The sequence below is a fragment of the Triturus cristatus genome, chromosome 6, assembly GCF_964204655.1.
Source record: "Triturus cristatus chromosome 6, aTriCri1.1, whole genome shotgun sequence".
Lineage (NCBI taxonomy): Eukaryota > Metazoa > Chordata > Amphibia > Caudata > Salamandridae > Triturus > Triturus cristatus.
In genome coordinates this window covers 1,892,366,402-1,892,384,479 of record NC_140589.1, presented here as the reverse complement: position 1 = coordinate 1,892,384,479, position 18,078 = coordinate 1,892,366,402, and the positions used below count along the sequence as shown (strand labels likewise).

Genomic DNA, 18,078 nt, shown 5'->3' with positions numbered 1-18,078 from the left:
GCACCTACTTAAGGTGAGCTTGGACACGGGGTCAGCCTGGAGAAGGTGACCACCGCGCTTGCAGCGTTACTAGGACAAGCGCTGTATTGTGGCTCGCGCTATCTTTTAAACTGCCCTACTTTTGTATTTTTGTTGATTTATTTACATTTCCCCTGCTTTTATCCTGTTGCTGCGACCCTACTCGCCCCTTACCGCACATAATTGGAGTATTACCACCGCTCTTTTGCGGATCCGGGTTCCGGGGCTTCTGGGTCACGTGACACGGGACGACGCCATACTGGGAAGGCAATTCCCTTCTTGGGGGTTAGCGCTCTAGCGTTGTTCGCCGCCGCGCACCTACTTAAGGTGAGCTTGGACACGGGGTCAGCCTGGAGAAGGTGACCACCGCGCTTGCAGCGTTACTAGGACAAGCGCTGTATTGTGGCTCGCGCTATCTTTTAAACTGCCCTACTTTTGTATTTTTGTTGATTTATTTACATTTCCCCTGCTTTTATCCTGTTGCTGCGACCCTCCTCGCCCCTTACCGCACATAATTGGAGTATTACCACCGCTCTTTTGCGGATCCGGGTTCCGGGGCTTCTGGGTCACGTGACACGGGACGACGCCATACTGGGAAGGCAATTCCCTTCTTGGGCGTTAGCGCTCTAGCGTTGTTCGCCGCCGCGCACCTACTTAAGGTGAGCTTGGACACGGGGTCAGCCTGGAGAAGGTGACCACCGCGCTTGCAGCGTTACTAGGACAAGCGCTGTATTGTGGCTCGCGCTATCTTTTAAACTGCCCTACTTTTGTATTTTTGTTGATTTATTTACATTTCCCCTGCTTTTATCCTGTTGCTGCGACCCTCCTCGCCCCTTACCGCACATAATTGGAGTATTAACACCACTCTTTTGCGGATCCGGGTTCCGGGGCTTCTGGGTCACGTGACACGGGACGACGCCATACTGGGAAGGCAATTCCCTTCTTGGGGGTTAGCGCTCTAGCGTTGTTCGCCGCCGCGCACCTACTTAAGGTGAGCTTGGACACGGGGTCAGCCTGGAGAAGGTGACCCCCGCGCTTGCAGCGTTACTAGGACAAGCGCTGTATTGTGGCTCGCGCTATCTTTTAAACTGCCCTACTTTTGTATTTTTGTTGATTTATTTACATTTCCCCTGCTTTTATCCTGTTGCTGCGACCCTCCTCGTCCCTTACCGCACATAATTGGAGTATTACCACCGCTCTTTTGCGGATCCGGGTTCCGGGGCTTCTGGGTCACGTGACACGGGACGACGCCATACTGGGAAGGAAATTCCCTTCTTGGGGGTTAGCGCTCTAGCGTTGTTCGCCGCCGCGCACCTACTTAAGGTGAGCTTGGACACGGGGTCAGCCTGGAGAAGGTGACCACCGCGCTTGCAGCGTTACTAGGACAAGCGCTGTATTGTGGCTCGCGCTATCTTTTAAACTGCCCTACTTTTGTATTTTTGTTGATTTATTTACATTTCCCCTGCTTTTATCCTGTTGCTGCGACCCTCCTCGCCCCTTACCGCACATAATTGGAGTATTAACACCACTCTTTTGCGGATCCGGGTTCCGGGGCTTCTGGGTCACGTGACACGGGACGATGCCATACTGGGAAGGCAATTCCCTTCTTGGGGGTTAGCGCTCTAGCGTTGTTCGCCGCCGCGCACCTACTTAAGGTGAGCTTGGACACGGGGTCAGCCTGGAGAAGGTGACCCCCGCGCTTGCAGCGTTACTAGGACAAGCGCTGTATTGTGGCTCGCGCTATCTTTTAAACTGCCCTACTTTTGTATTTTTGTTGATTTATTTACATTTCCCCTGCTTTTATCCTGTTGCTGCGACCCTCCTCGTCCCTTACCGCACATAATTGGAGTATTACCACCGCTCTTTTGCGGATCCGGGTTCCGGGGCTTCTGGGTCACGTGACACGGGACGACACCATACTGGGAAGGAAATTCCCTTCTTGGGGGTTAGCGCTCTAGCGTTGTTCGCCGCCGCGCACCTACTTAATGCTCGCTCGAAGCTAAGCGGTCACGCGCAGTGGTCACGCCTTCCCTACGCCTGAGTCTCGCCAGAGTCCTGCCCGTCTGCGCCCGTCAGCGCTAAGGCAGGGCTAGGGCAGGGCACTCTGGTTGTTTCAGGATGATAGCTGCAGGAGACCTGCGTCGGCTGCGTAGTGGGGTAAGTGGTTGCCATCATGGTGCCTTGGATCCATTAAGTGGACCATATCAATGTCCTACTTGTTCCTTCAAATTACTGACACCATTGTCTATAGTGAGTCGCCAACCCATAGTCTGTAGGGCTCATATGCCTGACTCTGCTTCGAGTTCAGTCATCCACCCTACCCTCAAAATTTTTCACTTGAATGTGAGATCGTTGGCCTCTCATTCTCATGAAGTATTTTCTTTGATTTCTGATGAGAATCCAGATATCTTTTTTTTTACTGAGACTTGGCTTCATGACCAATCTATGGCGGTTATAAATCTAGCTCTCCCAGCGGGATATAGTATGCACTCGCTCCATCGTCACGCTAGGGGCGGCGGCATTGCGGTTGCAGTTAAAACTTGCTATCCGTGTGCCTGGAATCCGACCACTATAGCTGGATGTGAGAGCGCGCATTTTAACATCACTGTAAATCCTCATTTTACCTTCTCAGGATTATTAATTTACAGGCCTCCTGGTCCCGAGAGCGCTTTCCGTCTCAGTCTTCTGGAGGTGGTCTCCTCTATTGTCATGAAAACAGCCAATTTTACGATCATTGGAGATCTTAACTTGCATATGGATGCGCCATTCTCCAATTCGGTGCACAGTTTTTTGGCTGATCTGGAAGCTTTTCATTTATTCCAATTGGTAGAATCACCTACTCATACTGGTGGACATTTGCTTGACCCCTTTGTGACGAATATCTCGACTAATATTTCAGTGCTCCAGCCCAAGCCTATGGCCTGGACCGATCATTATCTGATCGAGGCTCGTATTGTCACTAATATTCCTCCCCTTAGGAATAATACTCCTGATATTCTCAAACGTCCCTGGAGAAACCTGAATTTAGAGCATTTTCACCATCTTTTGATGAAGCACCATCCTCTTCCTCCTAAAGAAGTCTCTCTTGGCTACGACAGCTTCTGTAAGTGGTTGGACCACTCATTGGATATTCTTATACCTGCTAGGTGGAGTAAGACTAGATCTAGCCCCTCCAGTCCTTGGTACAATGAATCCCTTAAGCTGATGAAATCTTCTTGTAAAAAGGCGGAACGCGCATGGCGCAGAACCTATGATGCTGACCTTAAATCAGCATATAGGACCTGCACCAGATCGTACCACCGGGCCATATGTACAGCAAGGGCAGCCTTCTACTCCCAGGAGATTAAGAACAGCACGAACCCGACTAAGGTTATCTTTAGGGTTTGTAAAGACCTCACTAGCAGAAAGATTGCCACCACTATGCCAGCTTCTATGGCCCATTGTGAGGATTTAGCCTCGTTCTTTGTCGAAAAGGTCGATGCCATCTACAGGTCATTCTCACATCTTTCCATCACTGAGAATATCAGAGCCCCATTGACCTCCAAGTGGCTACAGGTTATTCCCAGCCCTACCCAAGAGGAGTTCAAAGCTTTGACAATTAAAGTTAAATCTGGGTCACCCGATGACCCTATGAGGCCTACTCAGTTTCGGGAATGTGCTGAGTGTTGTTTTCCGGCTATGCATAGCCTTATTAATCTCTCTCTTAGCACTGGCAGTGTTCCCACTGCTTGGAAGCAGGCAACCGTCATACCTATTCTTAAAAAACGCTCCCTTGACCCTGCAAAATTAGAACATTACCGTCCCATCTCCCTCCTCCCCTGGATGGCTAAATTAGCTGAGGCTCACGTGAATTGCATTCTCTCCTCTCACTTGCAGGAAGCCAACATATTGGATAAATCTCAGAATGGTTTTCGCGCGGGCCACAGTACTGAGACTGCTCTTCTGGTGGTGGTGGAGCATATTAGGAAATTGCTGGACCGGGGTCAGACGGCGGCACTGATCCTATTGGATCTCAGTGCCGCCTTTGACACGGTCTCCCACCACATTCTTTTGCAGCGTCTTGGGGAAGCAGGAGTTGGAGAGATGGCCCTTGAATGGTTTCGCTCCTTTCTTATGGATCGAACCTTCAAGGTATCTTTACCGCCCTATGTCTCTGCCCCTCGTCCCATTCCTCAGGGTGTTCCTCAGGGTTCGGCTCTCAGCCCTACCTTATTCAATATATATGTTCAGCCATTGGCGGAGGTAGCCCGTAGTTTTGGTCTCACCATGGTGTCATACGCCGATGACACGCAGCTGGCGGTGGCACTTAATGGTGACTCCACTATGGATGCCTCGACCTTTCAGTCAGCTCTTAAGGCAGTGGCAGGCTGGTTGGCGGAAAATAGACTCCAACTCAACGCCTCCAAGACCGAGGTCATCATCTTTGGTGAGGATACTGGGCTATGGGGAGACAATTGGTGGCCATTGGAGTTGGGTCCTGTTCCCATTCCTGTAGCTGAAGTCAGAAATCTGGGTGTATGGATTGACGATAAACTTTCTTTCACCCCCCATACCAAACGTGTAGCTGGCACCTGTTTCGGTGCCTTGCAGTGCCTTCGGCCCATTTTTAAATTTTTCGACACAGACACCAGACAGATCATTGTACAAGCTCTGGTTCTTACCAGACTGGATTATGCCAGCTCTCTGCTTCTGGGTGTTAATCAGGCAGAACTAGCTCGCCTTCAGCGGGTACAAAATGCTGCGGCCAGAATGCTGGTCGGCCTTCCTAGGTTTGCTTCTGTTCGTCATACCATCCAAGACCTCCACTGGTTACCAGTAGGCCAGAGAATTAGGTTTAAAGCACTCTGTGTAACTTTTAAAATTCTCAAGTTAGCTTCCCCTCCCATTCTCACCCAGACTATTCTCCATTATGTTCCTTCTAGATCCCTCCGATCTGCAGGGTCCAATTTAGCTATCGTTCCGCGTTTTAAGAAAGCGCGTATAGGTGGTCGTTCCTTTTCGGTGTTGGCAGCCACCCTTTGGAACTCACTGCCTGTCTCTCTTCGTGCTATTCTGGACCTGCTTCTCTTCAGGAAGTCTTTGAAAACCTTCCTATTCTCTAAAGCCTAGTCTTTTCCGCTCTAGTTATTTCTGTGGTGTTGTGTTTTCCATCTCCAAAGCGCCAGGACGCCTCTTTGCTGCGGCAGCTGTGCGCTATACAAAATCAAATAACATAACATAACAAATCTGTGTACGTGGTTGCTGGGTGAAGGTTACTCCCGTTACTTGTACCTCTTGCCTCACGTGATGCTCGCCCCTATCCATTTCTTGTGTTATGACCTCCTTCCATTGTAGTAGGAGCAGATGTAAGGCTGATAGATCAGACCGAAGAGCAGTCAAAATTAGTCTGCCTGGGTACTCTAGGCTCAGAAGCCTGTGAAATCTTACTTGCAGTGAGGGCAGGGTGCTCCTCCCGGACTGGAGGATGCCAAGGACTTCAGAAAGTTTTTGATCCTCTAATTTGTCAGCATTCTTCCTTGACCATCATATCTGGTGTATATGTACAAGACTAGTGTTAGGTTCATTCTTTATCAGATGGAAACCAATGAAGTCTGCACAGCAGTCTGAGACAGACAGTACCAGATCTCTGGATGGTTGCCCTACAATGGTATTTTGGTCCGAAGAAATCAGTGGTGAATGACATTATTCTAATTGAATGCAGCACAAGAACCAATGACGGCACAAACTCCCTAGAAAGCGCTTCTGTTAGTAACGAATGGTGGGTTCATGAGATTTAAGATCCACGGAGACAGTATATAACATTTGATGAGGTCCAGTGTTAACAATAATGACCACTCAAAATAGCAGATAAGAACTGTAGATTGAATGAACTGAAAGCCTCAAAGACAGACGCACTGACAAAGATTTGTAGAGCCAAGGGACTCAACCCCTGGGGACAGATAAGGACTGCCATTCTCGCTTCTCAGCCTAGTGGCGAAGAAGCAGTGAGCCAGCAAATCCTATTAGTTCTGAGCTCTCAGAGGACAGAGATGCTCCTCAGACTTCCATCATACGGAGATCCATGATTTAGGCCAAACTCTCCAGTACGTCCCCACCTTAAAGCCTGTTGTGTCCATCCTCCAGTCCACGATTACCTAGCATCAGGTTGTCAGGCACCAAAGAGCATTTAAATTCAAGAAGTCACACATAATGCCGTTATGAGTAAACGTTGGGAAATATTGCAAAGTTATAAAATTTGTGCGCCACTTTAATAAAACAGCAAAAAACAACGAGGTTATAGATTAATTGTTTGAATTAATCTCAGGCACTGGCAATCTCCCAGGCCGGATCCCAGTCCATAGTTTTTCATCCTAGTGTGCCTTTCTAGACTGAGACCTGCCTTATGCAAATCAGTTTTGATCCAACCTGAACTGCCAGGCAGTCACTCTACTGAGGAATTGCTTCCTTAGTGGTAATCTAATAAAGTCATGCTACATTCAAGTGACACCAAGCCTTTGAAGTATGCCGTTAGTTATAAAGGATGCGTGACCGAAGGTTTCACCTGACCCCAGCCCAATACCATAAAACGATAATGGGAAGAAAGATGGGGTATTTTGAAACATATTTACATGTGGCTAAAAGACAATGGAAAGTTGGGTGAAAGGGATGTTGGGCAAAGATTGTCATTCTCTGAACCACCTAAGGTTGGCTAAGCGACTCAAGGGTGAGCTCAGATAATGTTTGGCTGACCTGAACAGAAAGGTCGGAGTAGCTAGCAATAGCTGACAAGCAGACTGCAGACAGGGTTGAAAAGAAGGGCAAGGAGCATCACCGCTCCAACTCCAAGAGGCCTAACCATTGGAGACAGTTCAAATGCCAGGCTTTGGTCACTGTAGAATAGATTCGGCCTATGGCAACCACACAATAAATCCCTCCCCCGGCCCAGAGGTAAGGATAATTAACATGACTTGATTACCACTAAGGAAGCAATTCCTCTGTAGAGTGACTGCCTGGCAGTTGAGGTTGGACCAAAACGTATTTGTATAAGGCAGGTCTCCGTCTAGAAAGGCCCACTGGGATGAAAAAACATGGACTGGATGCGGCCCGGGAGATTGCCAGTGCCTGTGATTAATTCAAGCAATACTTCCATAACCTTATTGTTTTTTGCTGTTTTATTAAAGTGGAGCACAAATTCTATAACTTTCCCATATTTCCCAACGTTTACTCATAAGGGCATTATGTGTGACTTATTGAATTTAAAGGCTCTTTGGTGCCTGACGACATGATACTAGGTAATCGTTGACTGGAGAATGGACACAACAGGCTTTAAGGTGGGGACGTACTGGAGAGTTTGGCCTAAATCATAGATCTCTGTATGATGGAAGTCTGATAAGCTTCTCTGTCCTCTCAGGGCTCAGAACTAATAGGATGGTGCAGAAGGAGAAACTTATGGGAACCAAGCACAGGAGGACACCGGGTGCTAAGGTTGGAAGAGGGGAGGTCTTGATGTGTTCACCAAATTTAGCAGTGACTTAGATTCTCTTATTCCATTTTACCCTTGTGTGCAAAACCACCTTGCCTGACAACTCGGCATTATCCAATTCCGAAACATCCTTCAGAAAGGCTGAACAAGTGAGAGGGCAGTTAACTGCAGAACTATAGGACCAGCAAAACATAGTCAAGAGGCCACACTGAGCAGAAATGAGAAGACGGTAGTCCGCAGTATAAATGGAAGGGGATGGCTGTTGCAAATAAATGGTAGCTGTCTTAACTCCTGGGTTTGGTTGCTGTGATCACAACCTAAAGGCCTACCGCAAAATAATGTACATACCTCCTACTTTTTTTTTTTTTTAACTTTATTTTTCATTTTACAATAACAAGAACACATTGTAAATTATATCGCATATAGGAGCATACCGTTGATGTGATTGGCAATACTTAGTATAGGTGGTAGCATCAGAAGTAAGAAAGCACAATAAGGGTACATAATAATTCGTAAGTATAACACAGTGATGTATAAGCATGGGACAGACCAATGGCACCCAGGTTGCTTATTGCTGGAATCAATTATCTCGCCCCATTCATGATTAGGGTAGTATTCCACATCCGACCCACTTTCCCCATTTTTAAGCGTATCTTGAGTTGAGGGCTCTCCCGCCGTCATCACAGAAGTACACATTTCGCGCCAGATCATCATAGCTTCTCGTCCCTAAGGGTGAGTTTCATATGTGCTTCTTCGTCTAGAGACCACTCTCGTACATCCTTGAGCCAGACCGGAAATTCCGGGCCTCTCTGTCCCATCCATGTTAGGGCCACCCTACGCCTAGCAAGCACAAGCATTAATTGTAGCAGTTTATATGGAAGTTTCCTTTTCTTGGGCTTCCTGACAGAGTCAAGTAGGCAACTCAAGGGTTTTGGTCTCACCTGAAGACCCGTGGCCGCACTAATCCTGCCGAACACCTCCGCCCAAAACTGCCTGACCGCTGAGCACTCCCAGGCCAAGTGCAAAAAGCCCGCTTTCTTTATGCCGCATCTCTGGCATCTGTCACATGAAATGCGTTTTAAGGATACCGGGGTTAGGTAGGTGCGATGCAAGAAATTAAAGTGTGTCAGTTTAAATCTGGCGTTGCATGAGACAGAGCGTGTGAGGGAGCCTATGTATGCCCACTGTTTCTCTTCCAACTGAACGCCTAAATCCCTCTGCCAAGCAACCCTGGACGACGGCACCGGGGGCGCTGAGTCCTGTTTCATAGCTTTATAGAGGAGAGAGATCAGTTTGCGACCGGCACCACACGTGAGCAGGATATCTAAAGTTTGTTTCGGATGTTGAATGTCCGGGTATTGTGGCCAGGTGACCTTTACCACCTCCTGAATTCCTCTATAGTGTAGGAATTGGCCCTTCACTAGGCCAAAGCTCCCCTCCACCTGTTCATAAGTGATAAATGTCTCATTGGTAAAAAGGTCAGCAAGGACTTCACAGCCGCCCTCCCTCCAGGGTTGAAAGGACATATACCTTCACATGTCTATAAAGGGTTCCAGTATCCAGATCTGTATCTCCCTGTGAAATGGCGGTTTCCTTAAGACCTTCTCGACAAACCGCTGCCACACGTCGGCCGTGTGCCGTATCACATAGGGGAGAGGTGCCTCCGCTCCCCTGCCCTGCATCAGCGCCTCCTTAAGTGCGAGGGTGTCCACCCTGCCCGACAGAAGGCGTTTCTCCCAGTTATCCGCGTCAGTCAGCCAATGTGCCGCAGGTTGGAATTGGGTGGCGTAATAATATAAATCAAAACGTGGAGCTTCAAAGCCACCCTCCTCATAACTGCATATGATAGTGTTGAGAGCTACCCTACTGCGCCGTCCTGCCCAGGGCATGGACATGAGAATCATAGTCAGGGTTTTGAAAACGCGCGTCGGTAAGGGGCATAGTGAATTCTGGAGGACATACATACCTCCTACCTTAGTGTCCCCAGACTCTTCTGTGAAAATCCTGCCCTTCAACTACAGCAACTAGCTAAGATATGGATACAGTGTCCAAAGACAAGCTGCATGCACTAACATGTTAATGTTCTTAGCATCACCTGCATGCATGCATCCCCTGGTTTCAATCTTAAGGATAGCCTAGGCAGGTAAGGCAGCAGTGGTGAATGTTTATCACAATTTGCCAGTTCAAGCCATGCCAGGAGCTAAGATGGCCCTAAATTCCACCATGAAATAACTTGTAAGCTGGAGAGTGCTATGTGGTCACAAATCAATACCTCTCATCATTAAGTCACTAAAATAGCATTACAAAGCTTAGACCTATCTTACTCTGAGAAAGCTAGACCTTATAAAACAGAGTCCCCTAGAGTCTCTCAAAATAGATATTCTACTGAATTGAATGGTGTGAGGTTAACATATATTGTTTTGCTTCCACTGAAAGCCTCTACACACAATTACGTATTTGAAAGCCAGATATTCTCTACTCTGATACAAGAGCAGAGAAAAACCTGTTTTATTTTGCACTGGTAGCAAGACAGTACTTTGAAAAACAAGGAGATGAATCTAGTGCTGAGGTGGACCTCCATGAACTTAACGTAGGTGGTGGAATAATGAATAGTGAAGAGTGGTCTGCCATCCTACACTCCTCTTGTCACCGCCAGCAGTCCAGAGGGAGGCCCAGGCAGACCTGAGGGAGGTGAGGGACTGTGAATGTCACTCATGCTTCATCAAATGCTATCTCCACTATAAACTATAGTTCCATTTAGACATTGGGCTCTGAGCAGACCTACTGTTGATCTTGCATGAAGCTGAATGCTTGGATTTGATAGGGGAGAGTTTGGCCTTTGTTGGGCAGGTATATTAAAAAATATTTGGACAAGGTAGAAGAGGGTTTGCCAAGGGAGGTGGGTGGTCCAGGATTTTTTTTTTTATGGGCAAGAAAGGGAAAGGTAGCAGGACACATGGTATTTTATTTTTCATATCTCTGTTGGCGAAGGTGCTGTTCAGGGTGGGTGGCAAGGCATCAGGCAATAGCCTGGGCAGGAGAGAGTTTTGCTGAGGGACTTGGAGGGGTGTCAGGACATCGGGTTCCAACTGACTTCATAGACAACTGTTGTATGATGGAATCCTGCAGGCATTTACCCCTTATGCCTTTAAAACGCAGTCAGTACCCTGCGTGCGACGTTACCATGCGTTACTTTAGCACGCAAGTTGTTACAAAGACTTGCTTTAGGAGGTGCTGCACTTTGGAATAGTATAGATTACTATTCCATCTCCAGTCTATGCAACAGTAGGGAAGGTGTTGGACTTAATAATCAAACACCAGTCCAACAACGCGCCCCCTACAGCAGGTCATTGTAACAACTTGCATGCCAAAGTAACGTGTGGTAACGTCACATGCGTTTTACCAACCTCATTGTAAAGTCTGGTTGTCGTAAAGATTGCAGGGTAAATTATGTTTCCCTAGTCAACTCAAGCTTCTATCTTGTTGTGTGTGTATAATGTCACTTCACACTCCATGATAGTAAACAACCTTTGTTAATTATTCATACATAATTCTATATGTTCTGTTTTGTAATTTTGGAAATTATGTAGTAGCTGTAATTTTTGTGTACTGTGTACTTTTTCTCTGTTACAGAAATGCAAGGTAAGTGTTCAGATGACACTTTTAACTGTACCCGTACGGAGGCTGACTACTGTTCGCGGGACACGGACTGTATGGGAGCCACCAAGTGCTGCTTGCATAACTGTACTATGAAGTGCAGGTTCCCCGCGCGAGGTACAGTATACATGTGAACTTTTTATTACACAATTTTTCTTAACTATACCATGATGTAGACGGAAACAGACAATGCAATCAGAAGGGTACCAGTATTATATATATAAATAGAGGATTATTGCTGTCAGAGTAAATCGAAGGATGGGGGAGACTGCATGCCAGCATTAACCTGCAGCAGGCTGTTGAGGATGTATATGGTAGAGCTTTTACAGACTGAGCACAACATATGGTTGAAAAGAAGCAAGGCAAAGCCAATAGGTGTCACTATTATGAAGAAGAAATGCAACTCGCATTTTGATTAATAAGTTTCAACAGTCAGTTTCCCGATGCAGCCAGCAGTACTGTAGGTAGTTACCTGAGGAGTCCGAAACACATCCTTAAGGTAGCAGGCTTAGGTCTGTAGGGTAATTTAGGATTTGAGGATTTTGATCAGGAGAACAGCCAACTAGCCCTGGGAGTCACTCTGTGTTCAAGAGATGCAGGTCCAGTCCTTCTCACCCAGGCAAGAGGGCACTAGGCAGCAGGTCAGCACAGCAGGGCACCAGGCCCTCAGAGCAGCAGCCCTTCTACCTCGCAGAGTATCCACAGGTCCAGAAGTGTATTGAAGAATTGGTGTCTGAGGTCCAGTATTTATACCCAGTTGTGCTTTTGAAGTGGGGGAGAAGCTTCTGGAGGGTTCCCTTTGAAGTCCTCGGGCATCCTGCTTTACCTGCCCTGGCTCCAGACTATCTGCAATCCTTTGTGTGGAGGCAGGACTCAGCATATTTAATTGTAAGTGGGTTTGGGTTCAGCTCTTCCCTCCGATCCTTCCAGTGATAGCCCATCTAGGCACACCAAGGCTATCAATTGTGCGTGGCTTTCTTGGAGGAATACACAAAGGGCAACTTTCAGTTACACCCAGTCATGTGACTCAGTACAGGCTACAGGCACTAAATGGCTAAGGCAGGAAAATGCCAACTTTCATAAAGTGACATTTTCAAAATTTACAGGAATTTAGGATTTTTTATTACAATTTCAAAGACACTAAACATGAACCAGTTACCTGTTTCCATTTGGAAATTACAGATTATTAAATGTATTACGGTAACTCCAATGTTATCCTATGGGAGGAGGAGGCCTTGCAGTAGTGAGAAACAAATTTAAGATCACCAGTACCAGGACAGATAAAACTTAAAAGTGCATTCCCCTACTTTTTAAATACATTGCACCCTGCCCTCCAGGCTGTCATGAGCCTACCCTGTGGGTCACTTGTATGTATTAAAAGGGAAGGTTTGGGACTGGCAAAAGGATTACTTAGCCAGGTCCACTAAGCAGTTTTAAAACTGTACACACAGGCTGCAATGGCAGGCCAGAGACATTTTATAAAGGGCTACTTAAGTGAGTGACATAATCAGTGCTGCAGGCCCTCTGGTAGCATTTAATTTACAGGCCCTGGGCACATGTAGTGCCACTTTACTATGCAAATTAAGTATGCCAAGTGGGTATGATCCAAGGATACCATGTTTTAAGATTCTAGCACATGCTCTTGAGCACTGGATGCATTGGTAAAGTGAGTAGAGTCCAAGGGCCAGGAAAAACAAGATCAACAAAAATGGAGGAGGAAGGCAAAAAGTTTAGGGAAGACCACCCTGAGCATGACAGGTCTAACAATTTGCTTTAATAAAGAGCATGTAACAGAAAACAAAAGAGGTGGGCTAACACTTTAAGGAAAAGAGAGGCATTCATGCCAAAGGCCAACTCCGTCTGGAACATGTAGAGGGACCCTTATCTTGTACACAAGCCTCTATGCAGCATTCATATGCTGCTTGTGAACAATACAAGTGCGTACATTGAATAGAGCGCCTAGATGCACACATAAGTAAGCACTTGGTGACAAGAACAGGAAGGCTAAATTTGCATTCCTTCTCCAAATCTCACTAAGTCGAAAACCAAAGGATAACCCCCACATACCAGAGGTTACACCGATTTTGGACTCCTCAAGGAGAATCAGTGTTTGATCCTCAACAAGAATTTGAGTCTGTAAGCAGACGCAAGTGGGGAAGAGTTTGAACACCTGCAGGAGTCAAGGCATGTATTGCTGATGATAGCATGTGGTACAGGAGTATTCAGGCCGTAAAGTCCAAATACCAGCAACAAAAGGAACTTCTGGTCTGTGGTTGTGTAGGTTGGCTTCAGATCTCCAGACTTGCCAGATATGGCTTCCTGACACCATGGGAGATGTCCAATGCAAGGAATTGCGGCAGGTATTGGGGTCTGTGATAACTGGTGTGTAAGAAAATATGTTATTGATTGATGTGGGTGAAAACCCCTTATCAAGCAAGAACCACAATCCTCCTTAGAGTGAACCTCAGAAGTCATCAAATTAACCAGTGCTTAACCCTCTGGTAGTTCGGTACAAAAGCAGTCAGGCTTAACTAAGCAGCACTGTGTAAAGTATTTATGCAACTTAGAAAAATATAAAACAATGTAATAAATCAAATGACACAAGTAGCAAATGAAATCCAATCAGTAGAACTGGAGTTATGAATTTTTAAAGTTTTTAGTGAAATTTAATGCCTAAAAGATCAAACTGCCAACCTCAGGTATCTAGTCGCACGAGTTTCAGGCTAAGTCAACCATTCAGGCTGACGATGGAGCATTCATCGGATACACAAGGTGGATTGGGTTCAGTTTTGGCTTACCTTCAGACTTGGAAAAACATTTTGGAGAAAACTCCAGGAGAAGGTAGAGTTCAGCGTGGAAAGTTGCAGGCTGTGTCTGAGGAGGAGCCATAGACCTTCGGGAGCCGCTCAACCAAGTTTTGGTGAAGCTGTAGAGGATGGTGGGAATGAAAACTGTATTTGCCGGTCGAGGAGGTTGTCATCGTCGATTGGGAGCATTTTACCGTCGAGCCCGGTGTCGATTTTTGTCTTTGAACTTAGACAACTTTTTGAAGTTGAAAACCTCCAGCGGGCAAAAGCTGGAAGCTGCAGCCGAAGAGTGCTTCACGAGGCCGGATACCGTTGGTGAGAGGTCCCACTAAACAGGATTTTCTCCTGCAGAGAAGAAAGTGACAGGAGTTTACGTGAAGACAGGCTAGCCGGCTTGGCTGCAGGTAGGTCCCGGTCTTGATTCTTCTGACACCTTTTGGTGAAAATATTTCCAAGTCCTAACTTTTAGAGTTAGGCAGGAACAGCACCTTTTAACACCACTTATAAGGGTCTGTCACACAGAGGAAGGTTAACCACTAACCTTTACAGCCGGATACAGCAGGAACGATGGTTGAGGCTAGTTAACCCATTCCCCTATATGGAGACACCCGTGAGTATTTATGTGCCACTCAACAGGTCTTACCACCATAGGGGAAAGGGGAAAAAGGGACAAAAGAAACAATAAAGTTGCCGCTGCGTAACACAGAATAGGGATGTCTTCGGGAGTTTGTAACCTCACTCCTACGATCCACCCTGTCTGCCCTGTAAGTGAGACACAATACACATATATGAATTTCCCCTCTATACTTCCAACCACAATATTTCTCTATGTGTAATGTACTTACTATTATTGCAGCCACACATCTCCCAACAGAAAAAGCACAAAAAGGAAAAATAAAGAAAGAAAATGAAGAAAAAACATCTCAATTCCAATAGGGAATAGTCTGGAACGTGCTTGTAGTAAAAGATCAACCACTCTTCATATAGTCAAGATGAGAGGTACTTATCTTACTGCAGATAATCCTCAGGTAGTGGAAAGTGGTTCTGGCGTCACAAAGGAATCCTCTTCCTAGTTGACTTCAGTGTACTGAAGATATCCTTGTTGTTTACAGGTTTAGTAAAAAACAGAAAATATTCATATGGCTGCTCCGAGCCACTAAACAGCTCTGGGGAAAATAATTGTCTTTCACAGAGAAATGTTAAGCCCGCTCTCCTGTGCGCACCAGGCAAGGCGGTTGCAGGGAAATCAAAAAATGCTTCATCAGCGCCGACTGTGCTTCACTCGGGAGGCTTCCCTGATAGCTAGTAACTGATTTGGCCACAGTGAGGCTGCCTCATTGTTCTGCAGCCGTGTCCTCATAGACGGATATTGAGCGAGAGACGCCCTAGCTCAGCTGGTGAATATTCCCTGGTGCTTAACTCTGTGGTGCGGGTCTTTTCCTTGCAAACGGAATATTGAGGGTGGCGTCTGACATCAATGGGGGTTTGAATAAACAAGGGCGCTGAATGGCGCGGTGCGGCCGTGTTCTCTGGCGTTTTCTCCTTGAATTAGAAACAGCCTCCTGGAAGGCGGACGCCACGGATTCTCAAGGTTGAGATGTCAGCCACTTGATGGCAACTGCAGCTTCACAAGGGTTCACCTGAACTTAAAGTTACTCGAGTTACAAGCCCCGAGTAAAACAAAGGCGGGGCTTATGTGTTATGTGTGTATGCCCCATATACCTATCTACGCCTAGCCGTGACAGGGTCCATGATTTAGGGAGAACTACTTGTGGGGTTAGGACTCACTCCAGTTGAGGCCAGGTACATGGTTCAAGGTCTCTGGAGTATACTATGTCCCTCCAGCTCACTCGGGAGGCCAGCCAACTAGCCCTTGGAGTTGCTCTGGTAGTCCTTTATTCAATCAGTAAGGCAGGCCTCAAGCAGCATGACTGTCCTCTGAGAAGCAAGTCAGGTCTCAAACAGCAGGGAAGTTTGTTTAGTGTGTATGCCCCATATACCTATCTACGCCTAGCCGTGACAGGGTGCATGATTTAGGGAGAACTACTTGTGGGGTTAGGACTCGCTCCAGTTGAGGCCAGGTACATGGTTCAAGGTCTCTGGAGTATACTATGTCCCTCCAGCTCACTCAGGAGGCCAGCCAACTAGCCCTTGGAGTTGCTCTGGTAGTCCTTGGTTCAATCAGTAAGGCAGGCCTCAAGCAGCATGACTGTCCTCTGAGAAGCAAGTCAGGGCTCAAACAGCAGGGAAGTTTGTTTAGTAGCATCTGGGGACTAAGGTAGGCCTCAAGCAGAAGGGCAGGCTTCTGAGGGAGAGGCATCTATTACAATGCAGGCACTACGTCGTAGTGCCTTTACAACGCCGTCAGTACCATGACTGCGACGTCACCACACGTTGCATTACAACGCAGTTTATTACAACGACTTGCTTTAGGGAATGGGGTGTTGGACTGGTGATGGATTTTAAGTCCAACACCTTCCCTACTGATACACCAACAGGAGTTGGAATAGTAATTTAAACAATTCCAAAGTCCAGCGCTTCCCTAAAGTTCCCTAGAGTTCCATTACACAAAGCAAGTTGTTGTAATGACTTGCTTTGTAATAGAACTCGTGGTAACAACACAATGTTGGTATTGACTGCATTGTTGAGCCACGCATAGTTTTGGCATGCGTGGTAACTTATGCTATTCCTCTGTGGGTTCAGGCAGTCCATATGAAGTCTTTCACAGGTCCAGGAGTGTACTGAAGAGTGACTCTGAGGGTCCAATATTTATACCTGGTGGCAGCCCTTGAAGTCGGGAGAACACCTTGGTTTACCCCGAAATCTGGTTCTGAAAAACTCTTCCATTCACCTGCCAAGGCTTCAAGAATTCTGGGGTGACAAAAGACTACCGTCAGGTTCTTTTCTGTGTGTGCAGGAGAGCAGGGAACAGCTCCACCCTAAACCATCCTGGCAGGAGGTCTCATCCTGCCAACTCCTAGTCCCGCTTCGTCTCACTGTCTGGGAGGAATAAACAAAACCCAGCAGCTAAGACATGTACAGTTATGTGATCTAGGACACTGTTAGCAGGCACAAGAATATGCCAACTTCCTAAAAGGGGCATTTTCAGAATTGTGACTTAAAATCCAACTTAACCCTTAAATAGAATTAATTTCAGTCCAACATTGACATCCCTAGCTGCTCTTAATCAAAATTTAGCACTTATTAAATGTAATAAGGTAACATAATGTTATCCAATGGAAGCGATAGGCCTTACAGTAGTGAAAAACAAATGTAGTAGATTTTTACTACCAGGGCATGTAAAACTTAAAAACACATGTACTACCTTTTAAATACAATATATCCAGTGCTAGAGGCTTTTTAGGGACTACCTTAGGGCTGACATTTGTATTAAACAGGAAGGTTTGGCCTGGCAAAATTTTATTTTGTCAGATCAAATTGGCAGTTTAAAACTGCACTACCGGCCCAAAACATGTTTAAAAAGCTACTTAAGTGGGTGGCACAAGGAGTGCTGCAGATACACAAATAAATGTAATTTACAGGCCCTGGGTACATGTAGTATCATATACTAGAGACTTATAAGTATATTAAATGCTAACAATCAGATGTAAGCTTATTTTACCTTGTTTTAAGGAGCGAGCACAAACACTTAAGCACTGTTTAGCAGTTCTCACGCCAAGCTGATAGAAAGTCAGAAAACAGGAAGGGTTAAGGTAAAGTGTATGGGGTTGACCCTCCAGAGAAGACCAAGTACAGCATGGTGCCACTGGGTCAAAGCTGGACTGACAAAAATAGCTTATTTACGTTAACTGAACTTTAATGATACGAGTAACCTGTATTCCATGGGCGCTTCAATTGAAGAGAAGGAAATTGCATGAGTTATGGTCTGCATGTCTGTTGTTCAAGTTATGGACTAGGATCCTAGCCATAACCTGCACACTTCAGTGGTTTTTCAGTTTTAATTCACAAGCATAACTCCAATTTAACTGTGTTTTTGTCATTGAATTTCTGTGTTTTTCTTAACCTGCATTTTAAGTTGAGGTAACATTGGACACCTGACGCAAGAACTCAAGCAGAGACCTTGATGTGCACGGAGGTAGGTTTATTGCAAGGCCTTCTTGCCACAGCAGCAGT

The 18,078-nt window shown here is 46.3% G+C and overlaps 1 protein-coding gene across 1 annotated transcript in view; it reads left to right on the top strand.

Annotated features, from left to right (window-relative positions):
* The window catches only part of LOC146822325 (uncharacterized), a 670,174-nt gene that overhangs the window by 108,383 nt on the left and 543,713 nt on the right, over nt 1-18,078 (top strand). The window contains exon 3 of the mRNA XM_085610040.1: nt 11,114-11,254. Within this exon, the coding sequence (XP_085466166.1) occupies nt 11,114-11,254 (141 nt within the window). The remainder of the gene's footprint in view (nt 1-11,113; nt 11,255-18,078) is intronic.